At 39.8% G+C, this 16,033-nt stretch overlaps 1 protein-coding gene across 1 annotated transcript in view; it reads right to left on the bottom strand.

The window, feature by feature from the left end:
* Positions 1–404: 404 nt before the first annotated feature.
* Positions 405–16,033, bottom strand: part of LOC110453388 — a 22,114-nt gene continuing 6,485 nt past the window's right edge. Inside the window, exons 2-4 of the mRNA XM_021502312.1 lie at positions 4,331–10,890; positions 3,774–3,794; positions 405–2,710 (exon numbers count right to left, since the gene is read on the bottom strand). Coding sequence (XP_021357987.1) covers positions 2,435–2,710; positions 3,774–3,794; positions 4,331–10,882 — 6,849 coding nt within the window. The 5' untranslated portion in view covers positions 10,883–10,890 and the 3' untranslated portion in view covers positions 405–2,434. The remainder of the gene's footprint in view (positions 2,711–3,773; positions 3,795–4,330; positions 10,891–16,033) is intronic.

The following is a 16,033-nucleotide window of genomic DNA, read 5'->3' as shown; positions in this document are numbered from 1 at the left end:
ACCACACATTCAATTCTGCTTGGCCTCATTTAATAGCCTCATTGTCAAGTTAATATGGCAGGCAACTGTACTATAATATCAAAGTCACTATATGTATTATTTATGCTGTTATACAACACTATGTTTACGAGATTGCAGGTACTACGCCATGAGAGGCTTAGCCTATAAATAATACTATGGTGATAATTACAACTAGGAAATAAATACACCTGATGTAAATCAATATCCTGACTTTGTTACAATCAAGACATCCAGAGGATGAAGTCACCTTATCCTGTAACGCTCACTTTTATCAATTATTTTTAACTAAAAATTACCAGGGTAAATCTAAATGAACTTTTGAAATAAAATCAAAATGAACTTTTAAAATTCAATCTACATAAACTTTTGAAATTCAATCTACATAAACTTTTGAAATAAAATCTAACTAAACTTTTTAAATTAAATTTGAATTAACGTTTGAAATTAAATCAAAATGAAGTTTTCAATTGTAAGCATGGCCTCTCGAGTTTCACTTCAGCTATTTATGATTCAAAATTGTCTGAAATATGTAGTTCTACAGTACTGTATACAAATATATTTTATGAAAACTTGTAACTGTATACTGTATTTTAACAATTATAATATTCCAAAGTTATTTTTTGCACTGATTGAAAAAAAGGGCAAATTATCATAACTCTCATAAATACTAAATATAAAATCACTGTTTTTTTTGCAAGTCACAGATATTCACAGATAACATGTGAGTTTAACTTTCTAATTTTGGACAAAATTGCAAAAAAAAAATTAAGCCCACGTAAATAATCCGTTCTACATTAATAGCCTGGACAAGTCATTTGCACCACCCAAATCAATAAAATAGGATTGTTTAATAATACCTCCTGTGTAATTAGTGTTTCTGAAGTTTTTTTCTAAAAAAATGTATAAGATACTGAGTTGTATAAGCAACAACATGAACTGTATAATGATAAGGCCCCAAATTACATTGTATCCAACACACACTTTAGATCACTAGTTTTGACCTGAACCGGTCAGCGGTCAATTTCCGAAGCTTCCTTATATTACTTGCGGTACATTTTTAAACATGTCAGATTTTGTCTTTAATAACAGAAGATAACACATGTCTGAAGCTTCCTTGTAAAACTACTGTACATTTTTGACCATGTCAGATTTTGTCTTTAATAACAGAAGATAACACATGTCTGAAGCTTCCTTGTAAAACTACTGTACATTTTTAAACATGTCAGATTTTGTCTTCAATAACAGAAGATAACACATGTCTGAAGCTTCCTTGTAAAATTACTGTACATTTTTTGACATGTCAGATTTTATCTTTTAACAACAGAATATAACGCACTGCACCATTCAAATCACATATTAACAGACTAGACCATGCATCGTAAAACAGGCACCATAACCCATGCATCCCCAACCACACATCACAGTCTCACAGACCAAGCAATCAATTAACAGATGTTAGTCCAGCTTTGTACAGTCTTTAATTCATACATCCTGACGGGAGAAAAACCTGATAATGCTTCAAGCATTTCAGGTCAACAAAGAGCTTGACATCAGCCAGTTGATAACTCTATCACTTCAGGTATTGAAGTTCCTTCGAGGAGTGTACATGTAAATAATACGAACTACAAGAATGTCACAGACGGCTGTGTCCACACAGCAGGTCACAATTTGCATCGGCTCAAGCTCTTTATTTCCAAGGCGGTAAATCACTGGTTTCGCGAGATATTTAGTTTTTCGCGTAATTTCCTCAGCATTTGTTCATCTCACAAATATTTATCACAACACAAGTGAGAAGTGATACTGAACACCGAGAAATTTTTCGCCAAGTAGAATTTTCCACCTTGACAGTAAAATCGATTTTTGCCGAATGTTAAATTTGCCCTTCACATTTAATTACTATGTATATTAAATATGTTGTTTACAAATGTTCGCTGTAACGACGAATTCGCCCTCATTACAGCGGGCGAAAACCTGCAAAAATTGAACTGCAGTGAAAATTTCCCTGTCTACAGTATTGCATTAAAGCTATGATTTTTTTCCATATATTAAAATCCTCTTTTGAAGAGGTATCACTGAAAATAAGCATTCATAACTTGCTGTTGATTTGTTCCCTCTGTTGGCTGTTCCACAGACTCAATGTTTGGAGAACTTTCACAGCACGGGATTGTAACAGGCGTCGCACCACAATTTTGCTAAAACTGTCAAAAATATTGGCACTGCACAAGCTTATAACATGAAGGCAATGGTTTCCCTTATTCCTGAATGTGTTTGGTGCATGAATCTAGCAAAGCATCAAGACTTGGCTTCCAGTACTATATTTACACTCACATCCGTCTCATTGGCGTGAAGACAGAAAATATGAACAGTTTGAAATAAATACTGTTGCAAATTTACACTACAGTGTATAAGAATACTACTGGTCAGTTTCCATCGGTTTTTCCTCTATGAGATGGTTGTCTGTTCCCTCACCCAGTCCAGACCCCTCACTTTCTTTTGGTGTCTCAGTCACTTTATCCTTCACTCCATTTTGTACGGGCGTTACAGGCGTTTCTCCGTTTTGAGAACACTTTTCTTCTCCATTTTGGACCACAACATCCTTTATCGTTTCTTCTTCAATCCTGCCCTTTTCCTCAACATTTTCGCTGTCACCATTTGTCATTGCTTCTGAATTTTCAGTCTTGGTCTGAAACTAAATAAAAGAACTGACTTTGTAAAATTCTACGATAAAAAGTCTAAGAGAAGAATGCTACTCCGAGATTACATAATACGGTACATCAGAAACATTTCGATTAAAACAAGATTGTTTTTGATGTTATCTAGACATGTGAAATCATGAAATTAATGCAGTTTGTTTTAAACACAAACAGTAATTGAAAACTTGTATTGTGAGCTTTCGAAAACCTCTGTTTACTTTGTCAAGTTAAGTGCGCAATTGTCCGTTATGTCTTGACTCTAAACCGCTGAAAACAACTCGCTAAGCCACAGTGTGCTGAGTCAGTAAAGTCAGCTGTCCGAAAATATTGAGACATTTCGCCAGTTAACACTAATACTAAAGGCAATCAGGGTATGGGTAATATGTATACTCATTATGTCCCTTAGTGGATGTACTCATTCCACTAGAATAGTTTAGGCCAACAAAAATTGATAACTTGGTTCTCAGGCCCGCGCACATTTTTTTTAGGGCACCGCATTGCCGATTTTATCGTGAAAGTAATAAAAACAAAATTGTGAATGCGCCAGCCGGCGTCTTTAAAAATATTCGGAAAATTGGTCTGCATATCGTTTTTACTCGTTAGTCACCCAAGTCCCGAAAACGTTTGAATAAAGATAATGATTGATATACAGGCAAGCGTTAAAATGATTATGACTTATTAGTCTTGTGTACAAATGGCGCTCATTTCGGTACAAATAAGGAATGGGGGGTTCGTGATTCTCGTCTGGAACATCGTGGGGGGATTTACGGTGGCTTGCTCTATGACGGGTCTCTACACAACTATAAAAAGACAAGGTAATGCCCACAATGAACATTTTACAAACTACACAATGAAAACAAATCGCCCTCGTCTCGTTTTTGCTATGTAAAATGAAAAAAAAATATACCGCCCTGTCGCATCTCTTTTGAAAAAAATTGGCCTGAGAACCAAGTAATTAATTTTATTTGGCCATATGAAGAAGTATTAAAGATTGCCAACATACTCTACTGTATACTGCTACCTAATGTGTGATTAATACACATGACATGTTATACTCACATGACCTTCCACCATGTAGTCCTGAAATATACCAAATATATCAGAGTTTTAAAGTCAGCATCAAATTAACATAACACAATAAGCATCACACACCGAGTTAAAATCTTGTATAACATTTTGAAAATATTTGAAATTGATTTGAGCATTTATTATATACTAAAGGATTTCTATTTGGCAGCTGACATACATATTTATTTTTATGCACATTAAAGTTGCATGTTGTACAGTGACATAGCTATTAGCATATGAGAGCACATGTGAGCATCCCCCTTGGAGTAGCGCTGATGGCCAATATAGTTATGAGTTTGTCAAGTACAATTTGATTAAGACAAAAATTGCTCACTAATCAGACTCAGATATTCTGATCTGGGTCGAGGCTTGTCGGCACATCTAATTCAAAAAGTATTAATTTGTAGTTGAATTTTCAAAATAAAAACTTCTAAAATCTACATACAATGTTTAATTTGCCCTCTTGCTCAAGTGTAAAACAATTTGGCTTTACATTATCAATTAAGCAAGGTTCTGACTAGATGTTAACACTGTTGTGAATGCCTTACCTTGAAGTTGTTTCCAATCAGATGCTGCATCTCATGCATGACGAGCAGGTCAGACGCACTGAATTCCCGGTCGCAGTACTGACAGATGTAGCCGTCATCTTTACTAGGCTCCTTGACCTCCTCCTGTGTAACCTCGGCGACCTGACTCTCCGCGGCTGGGTCGGCCAGTATTCCCGACTCTGTCTGACTCTTCTCAACAGATGGCGCACCGTTCTCTATGGGAAGGCTGACTGCTTCTGGTACTCCATTCACTGCAGGTGTTTGGATGGCAACAGGTACTTGAGCCTCGGAGGAAGGGTCAACTGCCATAGGGCCACCATTGACTGGTACTACACCAGGTAACTCAGTCTCTGAAGTCTCCGCTTCAGGGCCATCGTCGCTTGCAGGTTTTCCTGAAGCAGATATTTCATCTTCAGTGGGAGTTTTTACTTCTGCCTCACCTTCAATTTGAGTTTTGGCCGACGATTCTGATGCTGGATTAACCGCTACAGGTTCTGTTGTTGACATCTGACAGTCAGAACTACTGGAGGGAATGTCTGTCAAACTACACTCTGCAGAACTCATTTTCTCTACTACCTCACTCTTGGAGAGTTCGACTTCCATACTTTTCCTACTAGCCTCCTTTTTGATTTCTCCCTGCAGTAACTGAGCCACGTACAGGGCCTCCGTGATGTCTGGTTCCTTGGATTGCTTCATTCGATCCATCTGTCCATTCTGAGCCAGCCAGTTGGAGAGTTCCGGCAAGGGAGAGAAGTGGACCTTGATGTGCTGAGTGAGTAGGTGTTGTTTGGCCGCTGTGTAATCACAGTAGGGACAGGCAAGGTCACTGCGGATCATGTGGAACTTGAGGTGAGACAGCAGGTGATCACGTCTGACATTGGCATAGGGACATCGATCACACCGATACAGCTTCTTAGGTTCAGAATCTGCTTCAGACGAGTTCTCAAACAGCTCGAGATGATCGTGGGTGACATTGACTGTGAAGGATTCCTTGGTGTCCAGAGGCGGCAGAGCGCTGGCCAGAGCCACATCTGCGGGGACCTCAGGGAGCTGCAGGAGATTTGACAAAGACTGGGCAACCATGAGATTCTGGTTGGGAGTTCTATGCAGTTTCTCGTGCTGGGCCAATAGGTTCTGTGAGGGCACGCTGTAGTCACAGTAACGACAACCACATCGCTGCTTGCTGCCATGAAGCTCCACATGGTGTTCATAGTGTGATCTCTTGGCGCTAGCGTAAGGACATTTTTCACAGCTGTATTTCTTGAACCTGGCTATCTCGTAAAGTGTGTCAACTTTGCTCTCGTACGGGATGTCGACAATGTCCGACTTGTCATCCACATCCTCGTCGGCACCTCCACCCTCCATGGCCTCGAGGTCTGATATGGTAGTGTCAGAGAAATCTGCCATGTAGCCGGGCTGGTGCACTTTGAGGTGGTGGGAAATCAAGCCCTTGGACCCCACGTAGTAGTCACAGTGGGGACATTTCAGCATGGGGGCCCTCGATACCCGCACATTATGCATCATCTCATGCAGCTTCAGATTCCTGAGACGAACAGTCATGTACGGACACTTTTTGCACTTCTGCAGCTTCTTGTAGACACCGTTCCTGAACACATAGCCTGGCTTGTTACCAACGGAGCAAGCTATCTTCATAGGAGACATCAGAGGTTTCTGGGAAATACTGGGCATTATCTTCGAGGCAATGACTTTCTGTTTGTAGTTGGCAAGTTGAACCATGTCGTAGATACTGCTGGACTCGGAGAAGTCAGACTTGCAGGGTGAGGACTGAACCGAGCTGTTGGTGCTCTTGGCCGCAGGTGAAGCATGGTAGATCTCGTGCACCTTCATGTGCTGCTTCAGCAGGCGCCTGTGGGTTACCCAATAGTCGCACAAATGGCATTTGAATTCGGCGTTCTCCTTGGGCTTGTGGAACTGCTTGTGGTACAGGTAGTCGTTCTTGCTGTTACTTGTGTACGGACATTTCTCACATCGGTGACGTTTCGGAGTGGTAGAAATGCTAGGCACAACATTAGACTTGACAGGCGTTGTGGGAGCCGAGAACACAACCTCCTTGGTACTAGTAGCGGTTTCCGGATAAACGTTTCCTTCATGGAGCTTAATGTGCTGACGGAGGAGCCGCTGGGCCACGACAAAGTAGGGGCAATAAGGACACTTGACCTGTTGTGCATTTGGCTGGGCCGTATGGCAGCTCATGTGGAACTGCAGAAGGTTAGACTTGTCAGTGCGATAGGGACACACCTCACACTTGAACCGCCGGTCTGCGATGCGAACCTCTTTGTTGGATTTATGTTCATCCTTGAGATACTTTCGGACCCTGAGCACCTTACCCTTGCTTCCTCCGCCCTTGTGTTTCTCGCGCAGATGTCTGGTGACGCAGGATCGCCAGCTGGACTGAAACCCACAAAGCTTACACTTGAACATGTCATAAAAGTTGTCTGGTTCAGCGTCCTTCCAGTCGAAGTCCTCCTTTTCTACGTTTTCGACTGGCTCCAGGACCTGTCCGTCCTTGCCTTGTTTCACACATTTGATGGCAGACCTACAGAGGGATAAATTTTCACTGTGATGCCTGACCCGAATGTGTCGACAAGCAGAGCTGCGATAGTTGGTCGCATAGTTACAGATGGAACATTTGTAGGCCTTCACACTGTGCATGCTAAGATGGTTGATTACGACTGTTCGGTCACGGTTTTTGAACGGACATTTCCCACACTTCCATATGTTTGTCAGGCCACTGCTATGCTTCGACTGAGGAATTTGATCTCCTTCCCTCTTTTTCCTCGGATTATAGTTGTACTCCATTAGTGAAACTTTAGCCTCCTCCGTATCCATGACGACCAGCCTGGAGCGCCCACCGTGTTTGCGTTTTGTGTGCCGAAGGATATCACTGCGCCAGTTAGATCGGTAGGGACACCCAGAGCACTTGAATTGCTTGTAGACTCCCTTACTTGGTACACTTTGAGGGTTGTTTATCTCCGGAGCTTTCTCTGCCTCCAGCTTTACGGCCTTTTTGTAAGCACTGGAAACATGAGTGGTTTGGCTGAACTGAGCCATGTACTCGTCGTGGGATCCTCGGGCCTCTTCCTCAGTTAGTGCGATCATGTGGGCTGTCGTGCTGCCTGGATGTTTCATTCTAATGTGTTTGTTGAGGTCCCACTTCCAGTTTGATCGTCGTCCACAGTCCGAGCACTGGAATGGCTTACAGTAGCCGAATACTTTTGGATCTGCTGAGGCGATTGGCAGACCCCCTGGATAACTATGGGATGCGCGTTTGGCAGGTGAAGGACTCTTTGCAGGCGATGAGGCAGGTGTGGTCTGACTGCTGTTACAGTTACTCTTGAATCGATCATAAGGCGAGTTTGGATTTTCTTGGTACACCACTTTAACCTCTGCTCCCGGATGGATGTAGTTGTAGTGTTTCTTTATATCTGCCTTCGTGGCACTGCGCTTCCCACAGTCACCACACATAAACGGCTTGATAAGGCTAGCTGCAGACACTCGGTTGTGCGACACCTCCAGGGCCTCTTTCTCTGGCGTGGCCTCTGTGGTATTTGACATATTCTTGCTGGGGGTCCTTTCATGCTCCAGCATGCTGGAGATGGAGGATGCCGACAGCTTCCTCTTGTTGTTAAGTGGTATGGGTGGTTCCTCCGGAAGCATCTTGGTACCGCTCTCATCAGTGTACCAGATTCTGATTGGTTGGTTTGGATGCCTGTAATGATAATGCTTTCGAATGTCTGCTTTAATATTACCAGTTTTTCCACATTCAACACATTTGTACGGCTTGTCCTTATCTCCTTGTTCAGCAATATAGAATGGTGGAAGATTGCGTGTGGGAATGTTGGCAGCTGCTATTGGAGTAGACATCCTGGGCTCATGTACAGAGGGTAAACTCATGCGTGGAATTTTTATCTGGACCTCGTCGTCCACATCTTCTTCAACCAGACAGATGATATCTACATTCAAGCCACTGTGTGAGTTTCGAATGTGCCTACTCACAGCGACCCGAGTGCTAGAGTTGAAGTCGCAGGCACTGCAGACAAAGCTGTTGCCCGGTTTGCCGGGTTCCTCTTCGGTGGAAGCGGGAACATTGAGGTGGTGTTCCCGTCGGACCACTGGCATGGTGTCCATATAGGTCTGTATGGTAGCCTCAGCTTCCTGGCGGCTTAGCTTGACCACATCCAGCGGACTGTTGTGGTGGTCTTTTCGGATGTGTTTCCTGATGTCCCACTTCCAGTTGGCCCGTCGCCCACACACTGGACACATGTATTGCTTCAGGTTGGTGTGGGTCGATTCGTGAGCCTTGAGCTTGGATTGGGCATTGGTGACAAAGTCACAGTAATTACACCTGAACAAACCTGAGGGAGACGCCTTCATCGGTGACGATTCCGAATCACTTTCATCTTCATCCTCGCCATCAAACATATGGTCCGTGTCATGACTAGAAATGCTTTCCACCTCCATCTTCTCTTCATCAAGTGGTTCTGCGACCTCCTTGTCCTTTCCCGGTAACTTATCTGCTAGGATGGTGATGACCTCATCCAGTATAACATCATCAACCATGACAGCTGGGTGATGTTTATACATGTGTCTGCGAATGTCGCCTTTCCAGTGTGTCTGGTACGTACAGTGCTTGCAGCAGAAGGGTTTGTCACCTTTATGGAGCTTCGAGTGTCTGTCGACCTCCGACTTCCAAGGAGAGGTGAACGAACAAGACGGACATTTAAATATGGCCGGCGAGGACTTGCGGTTTGGAATGGTGGGAACCTTGACATGCTTGACAGAGCCAGGTTCTTTTTTGTGATCCCTCCTGAGGTGGACGTTGAGGTCCCCCACATACTTGTACTGTTTGTTGCAGTGTGGACACTTGTAGCGTTTCTCTACTGTGTGCACAACCATGTGACGTTGAAGGTCGCTGGGCCACTTAGCTTGGTATGTACAGTAACAGCATTTGAGACTGTCTTTGTCCATGATTTCATCCAGATCCTTTGAGGACACAGACAGGTCCAATGGACCATCGCCTGCCACCTCCTCCTCCTCCTCCTCCTCATGTGGCTGTTCCACCTCCAGCTCTACCTGGTTAGAGACGACTACCGGCGTGCTGTTCCTGTACAAGTCCACATCACGCAGATATTGCTTCACAGTCATCTTGTGCTTTAATTTCATGTGGCGGTTCAGGTCAGAAGACCTTTTGTACTTAAGCCCACAGAGAGGACAGAAGAAGCTTCCCTCCACAGTTTGAAGGCTCGGAATTCCCTCTCCACCAAAGTCAGTGTCTGATATATTCGCCGATGAGTTTGGACTTTTTACTTTACCCATGTTTGGTGAGGCTACGGCAGGCTTCAACCCATGGGGAGGAGCTTCATCAATGGTCGACTCGACGGAGGTGTCGGCGTCGGGGAAAATCAGGGACACGTTTTCTGCACTGTTGGTGTGATTGTTGGCCATATGGCGCTTGACAGTGCCTTCGTGGTCGCACGAGTAAGTACAGAACTTACACTTGATGTTGTAACTGTTGGTATGATTGAGTCGGTGTCGGTCCAGGTTAGGCTTGAAGTCTGAGGTGTAGTCACACTCATCACACACATACGCAGCCTTGCCACTGTGGGTCGATTTGTGGGTATAGTAGTCCTTTTTCTTCACCGTAGTGAACGCGCAGATGTTACACTTGTAGGTCTTGGCATTGATGTGTATGCATTGCACATGCTTCGACACGCGATACTTGTCAGCGTTGTTGAACAAACAGTATTTGCACTTGAAGAGTTTCTTGCCTCCCGATGTCAGCTCTACTATGTGGTTCTCGTACCCGACGGGTAGGATATCTTTACCGCGGGCTGCCTGTCGACCGGCCGTAGTCGTCAGGGCGATCTTCACCTTCAGTGGAGCAATGTTTTTAATAGGGCTTACTGCAGGCAGTTTTGGAGACTTGCTCTTGAAGTTGGCAGCTGAGGCTTCGTTTTGGTACTCAATCTTGACGTCGTCGATGTGGATGTTGTATCGATGAACCAACTTGAGATGGCGCTGCACCTTGTGACGATGCTTACAGGAGTACTCGCAGAAGCTGCATACAAAGATGCTGAGGTTCTTGTTATGTGTGTTGATGAGATGGTACAGAAATGTCTTGGATTTATTGGTCCAATAGGTGCACTCGGGACAGCGATATGTTCTACAGTAAACATTTCCTTTACGATAGATTTCTGTTGATGAATCAGCTGAAGGTGGTACTTCTTCAGCCTTAAAATTACCGTCACTTGATCCCTCGGGTAATTCCAGGGACTCGTCTGCTGGAGAACTTGGATCGCTGTTTTGTAGTTCAAGCTTTGGTAATTTAGATGTTGATGCTGATGCAAATAAAGAGGCTCCTGATAGTTTTAGTTTCACCTTGTCTGGTCTTTGATTTGGGGTGTGGGCCTCGGTGTACCTCTCCCGCTTACAGCGGATCTTGTGGCGCTTGAAGATGTAGGCATTCTTGGTTGAAAACATGCAGCAGAGGTCGCATTTTAACAGAGTCAACATGGAGTTTCTCTTCCCCATTTTGGAGCCTGAAAAATATAAATGTATAAAGGTGGATTTAGAAATAGTGACTGTCAGAATTTTATTTTATGTTAAATTCATAACAAAAATAATTTGACATTGTTTTTCTGTTAAGACCTTAAATAAATCCCATTTTTATTGAGATAACTCGTAAGTTTATTAATATATAAAGATTGAACGACCTTTTTTCAATTCATGCTGGTATGAAGGCAAATGTGTTACATACATATTTCATGAAGTCTTAGCTGGCTTCATGGTAACTATGCCAATCAATCCTATTTACACACAATACATCTCCAGCACACACACAGGCATACACACATAGGGATATATTAGCCAGGTGGCATATAGGACTAGTAGTTAGCGCCTAATAAGGCAGCTCCTGTGAATTCCTCAATATTGTATTGATTAATATATATATGCTAATTGTAATATATATATATGCTAACTGTATAAAATTGTTTATCTATGTAATGTAAAGCGCTTCAGAGTGGCTTATGTTAGCTAGATAGGGTGCTATATCAAATGTTGTACATTTACTTATTTATTTATATTAGTGGTGTAACGATACATCGTACTATTGATAGATTGCGATTGTACACCTCTCTGTTTGATTAATCGATGACAACTTCATAAACTCGATAAAAGTCGTCGAAAGTATGCTATAAACAATGATAGTTTAAAAACTACTAACACTTACGTACGGTTTTCATTATCACACCATGCGATTACGATTACTGATAATTCAGTCTTTATCATTACGACGCACTTGGCTGCACTTACACAAGAAGTCAAAGGCGGTAGTCACTAACAGATATTAGTCTCAGTCGTATGTGTGTTTGAATTACATAACTGTTACAGTATACTCTAGATCTATACTCAAGTGTTGTGGGAACGTTTGATAAACACGCTAGCAGACAGCGTGGCGACTAACTTCCATATTTAAGACAAAAATGACCTTATATACCAACAAACAAACAGAGAATTAACAGAAAGAACTTGGGGTAACTGAAGTATCCAATACTATCGTGATAGTATACCACAATAATTGAACTATCGCAATAGTGTTTTCCCCAATAGTTATAGTTTTGCAATAGTGAAAAACACACGCAATATTCACCCATAATATATATATTTACATTCTAATATTGACCTAAATACAGATATTCCCTTATATTTTCATTATTGAAATGTCTATTTCGCCAGTGCCCCCTCCCCCCTCCCCCATTTTTTAACAAGACCAGGGGTCCTATATAGAGTTGAACTGTATTTATAACCAAAGGGTCCTACTAGAGTTTTACTGTATGGTAATTTGAATTTTAATGTGAATTGGAAACATCTTCATTAAGATTATTTCTTCAAGTAGGAAATATGTATTATCAAAGTTTTACTTTATTCGCATGTGAATTGGAAACATCTTCATTAAGATTATTTCTTCAAATAGGAAATATGTATTATCAAAGTTTTACTTTATTCACATGTGAATTGGAAACATCTTCATTAAGATTATTTCTTCAAGTAGGAAATATGTATTATCAAAGTTTTACTTTATTCACATGTGAATTGGAAACATCTTCATTAAGATTATTTCTTCAAGTAGGAAATATGTATTATCAAAGTTTTACTTTATTCACATGTGAATTGGAAACATCTTCATTAAGATTATTTCTTCAAGTAGGAAATATGTATTATCAAAGTTTTACTTTATTCACATGTGAATTGGAAACATCTTCATTAAGATTATTTCTTCAAGTAGGAAATATGTATTATCAAAGTTTTACTTTATTCACATGTGAATTGGAAACATCTTCATTAAGATTATTTCTTCAAGTAGGAAATATGTATTATCAAAGTTTTACTTTATTCGCATGTGAATTGGAAACATCTTCATTAAGATTATATCTTCAAGTAGGAAATATGTATTATCAAAGTTTTTCTTTATTCACATGTGAATTGGAAACATCTTCATTAAGATTCTTATTTCTTCAAGTAGAAATATGTATTATCAAAGTTTTACTTTATTCATATGTGAATTGGAAACATCTTCATTAGGATTATTTCTTCAAGTAGGAAATAGTTATTATCAAAGGTTTTCTTTATTCGCATGTGAATTGGAAACATCTTCACTAAGATTATTTCTTCAAGTAGGAAATAGTTATTATCAAAGTTTTTCTTTATTCACATGTGAATTGGAAACATCTGCATTAAGATTTATCAAAGTTTTACTTTATTCATATGTGAATTGGAAACCTCTTCATTAAGATTATTTCTTCAAGTGGGAAATATGTATTATCAAAGTTTTTCTTTATTAGCATGTGAATTGGAAACATCTTCATCAAGATTATATCTTCAAGTAGGAAATATGTATTATCAAAGTTTTACTTTATTCACATGTGAATTGGAAACATCTCATTAAGATTCTTACTTCTTCAAGTAGAAATATGTATTATCAAAGTTTTACTTTATTCATATGTGAATTGGAAACATCTTCATCAAGATTATATCTTCAAGTAGGAAATATGTATTATCAAAGTTTTACTTTTATTCATATGTGAATTGGAAACATCTTCATTAAGACTCTTATTTCTTCAAGTAGAAATATGTATTATCAAAGTTTTTCTTAATTCGCATGTGAATTGGAAACATCTTCACTAAGATTATTTCTTCAAGTAGAAAATATGTATTATCAAAGTTTTACTTTATTCATATGTGAATTGGAAACATCTTCATTAGGATTATTTCTTCAAGTAGGAAATAGTTATTATCAAAGGTTTTCTTTATTCGCATGTGAATTGGAAACATCTTCATTAGGATTATTTCTTCAAGTAGGAAATAGTTATTATCAAAGTTTTTCTTTATTCGCATGTGAATTGGAAACATCTTCACTAAGATTATTTCTTCAAGTAGAAAATATGTATTATCAAAGTTTTACTTTATTCATATGTGAATTGGAAACCTCTTCATTAAGATTATTTCTTCAAGTAGGGAATATGTATTATCAAAGTTTTACTTTTATTCATATGTGAATTGGAAACATCTTCATCAAGATTATATCTTCAAGTAGGAAATATGTATTATCAAAGTTTTTCTTAATTCGCATGTGAATTGGAAACATCTTCATCAAGATTATATCTTCAAGTAGGAAATATGTATTATCAAAGTTTTTCTTTATTCGCATGTGAATTGGAAACATCTTCATTAGGATTATTTCTTCAAGTAGGAAATAGTTATTATCAAAGGTTTTCTTTATTCGCATGTGAATTGGAAACATCTTCATTAGGATTATTTCTTCAAGTAGGAAATAGTTATTATCAAAGGTTTTCTTTATTCGCATGTGAATTGGAAACATCTTCACTAAGATTATTTCTTCAAGTAGGAAATAGTTATTATCAAAGTTTTACTTTATTCACATGTGAATTGGAAACATCTTCACTAAGATTATTTCTTCAAGTAGAAAATATGTATTATCAAAGTTTTACTTTATTCACAATGTAAAAAGTATGTAATAAACATGTCGCAACGTTTCAAGACCAACTGGTCCCTTTGTCAAACTATGATTGTGAGTCTGAGTGAGTAATTTGTATTAATGTTTACCTGTACAACGATGTGACGAAAGTTTATGGGTTTTTTATGTCACTCAACCCAGGACATTTCCTCTACATGTATATTAATACAGTGTGTATACGCTTTCTATCGATAGGCGAAACATCCGGGGTCGTGAAAAAAAAATATCTAAAAAAGTCTAAAATTAAGAAATGGCTCTTTATTCCTGCACAACAAACCTGAAGCATTAACTGTGGTCCGAGACATGTGATCCATCAAAATTTGTTACAGTTACAAAGTTCTATGAAGCTAAGGGGGGTCATTCATGTCAAGTCTCATTTTGATCCCTTAAGTACCGAGTAGTAACTATAGTTCTTGAGAAAAAGCAGTAACGTCACATGCAAAATCAAAGATGGCTGCCTGCAACCATTCAGCTTCATTCGTAACTATGGACTTAAGGGATAACTCACAACAGCATTCATCAAGGTTTCTTCATTTGATACCTGCTGAGTGATCCATAGCACATATAAGACACTTGACATACATATGTCACCCTGGTAAAATACTAGCAGCTTCCTACGTACAGACTTGGCTAGGGAGAATTTATATTTAGCTCATTCGGTAGAGCATAAGACTAGTAAGCCAGAAATCCTGTGATCGACTCCTAGCAAAGGAATCACTATGCCTCCTGGAAAACTCAGGGTGAGGTCTTTCCTGGAGGGGGAGTACGTCACCCTGGTAAAATACTAGCCACTTCCTTCCAACTTGGCTAGGGAAAATTTCTCTTTAGCTCATTCAGTAGAGCGTAAGACTAGTAAGCCAGAAATCCCGTGATCGACTCCTAGCAAAGGAATCACTATGCCTCCTGGAAAACTCAGGGTGAGGTCTTTCCTGGAGGGGGAGTACGTCACCCTGGTAAAATACTAGCCACTTCCTTCCGACTTGGCTAGGGAGAATTTCTCTTTAGCTCATTCAGTAGAGCGTAAGACTAGTAAGCCAGAGGTCCCGGGTTCGACTCCTAGCGGAGGCATTGAAAAAATAATGACCTCTGTTACACATACAAAACATAGGATGGATATATACCTGCTGATGGCCACGTTATATTTTTTTACCATTTCATTTTTACCAATCATATTTAAAGCATGTAAGACTACATTTACTTATGAACCATGTGGAGACTTACATTATTATCAATTTTCATTACCGTATTTACTTAGAAAATCCTTAATGGAACAAGAGGCCCATGGGCCTTAACGGTCACCTGATATATTTATACAGAGAGTTGATTTTGTTTTTAACATGAACAGAAATAGTATTCAAAGTGACAAAAAACAATAAAACCACCTTATTCAATATCTAGCATACAGATTTCAGACTAAAAAGGATTTGAAACTAGCACCTCTGATTCTAAACAAGGAAAATGAAGAAATTTTAGCACACCGACTCCTTTGAGCCCCACCCTACAGCCCTTGGGGGTAGGGCTGGCTCAAAATTTTAAAGTATCAAACTGTCAATTCAAGGTTATAATTCCAATCAAGTTATTAACATGTAATATTCAAAGTATCATTTGCCATTATAAACCATAATAAATTTTGCCCCCCCCCCTCC

Source organism: Mizuhopecten yessoensis, unplaced genomic scaffold, assembly GCF_002113885.1.
Source record: "Mizuhopecten yessoensis strain PY_sf001 unplaced genomic scaffold, ASM211388v2 scaffold7283, whole genome shotgun sequence".
NCBI lineage: Eukaryota > Metazoa > Mollusca > Bivalvia > Pectinida > Pectinidae > Mizuhopecten > Mizuhopecten yessoensis.
Note: the sequence above shows the minus strand (reverse complement) of the source record. Positions and strands in the feature narration are given on the sequence as shown.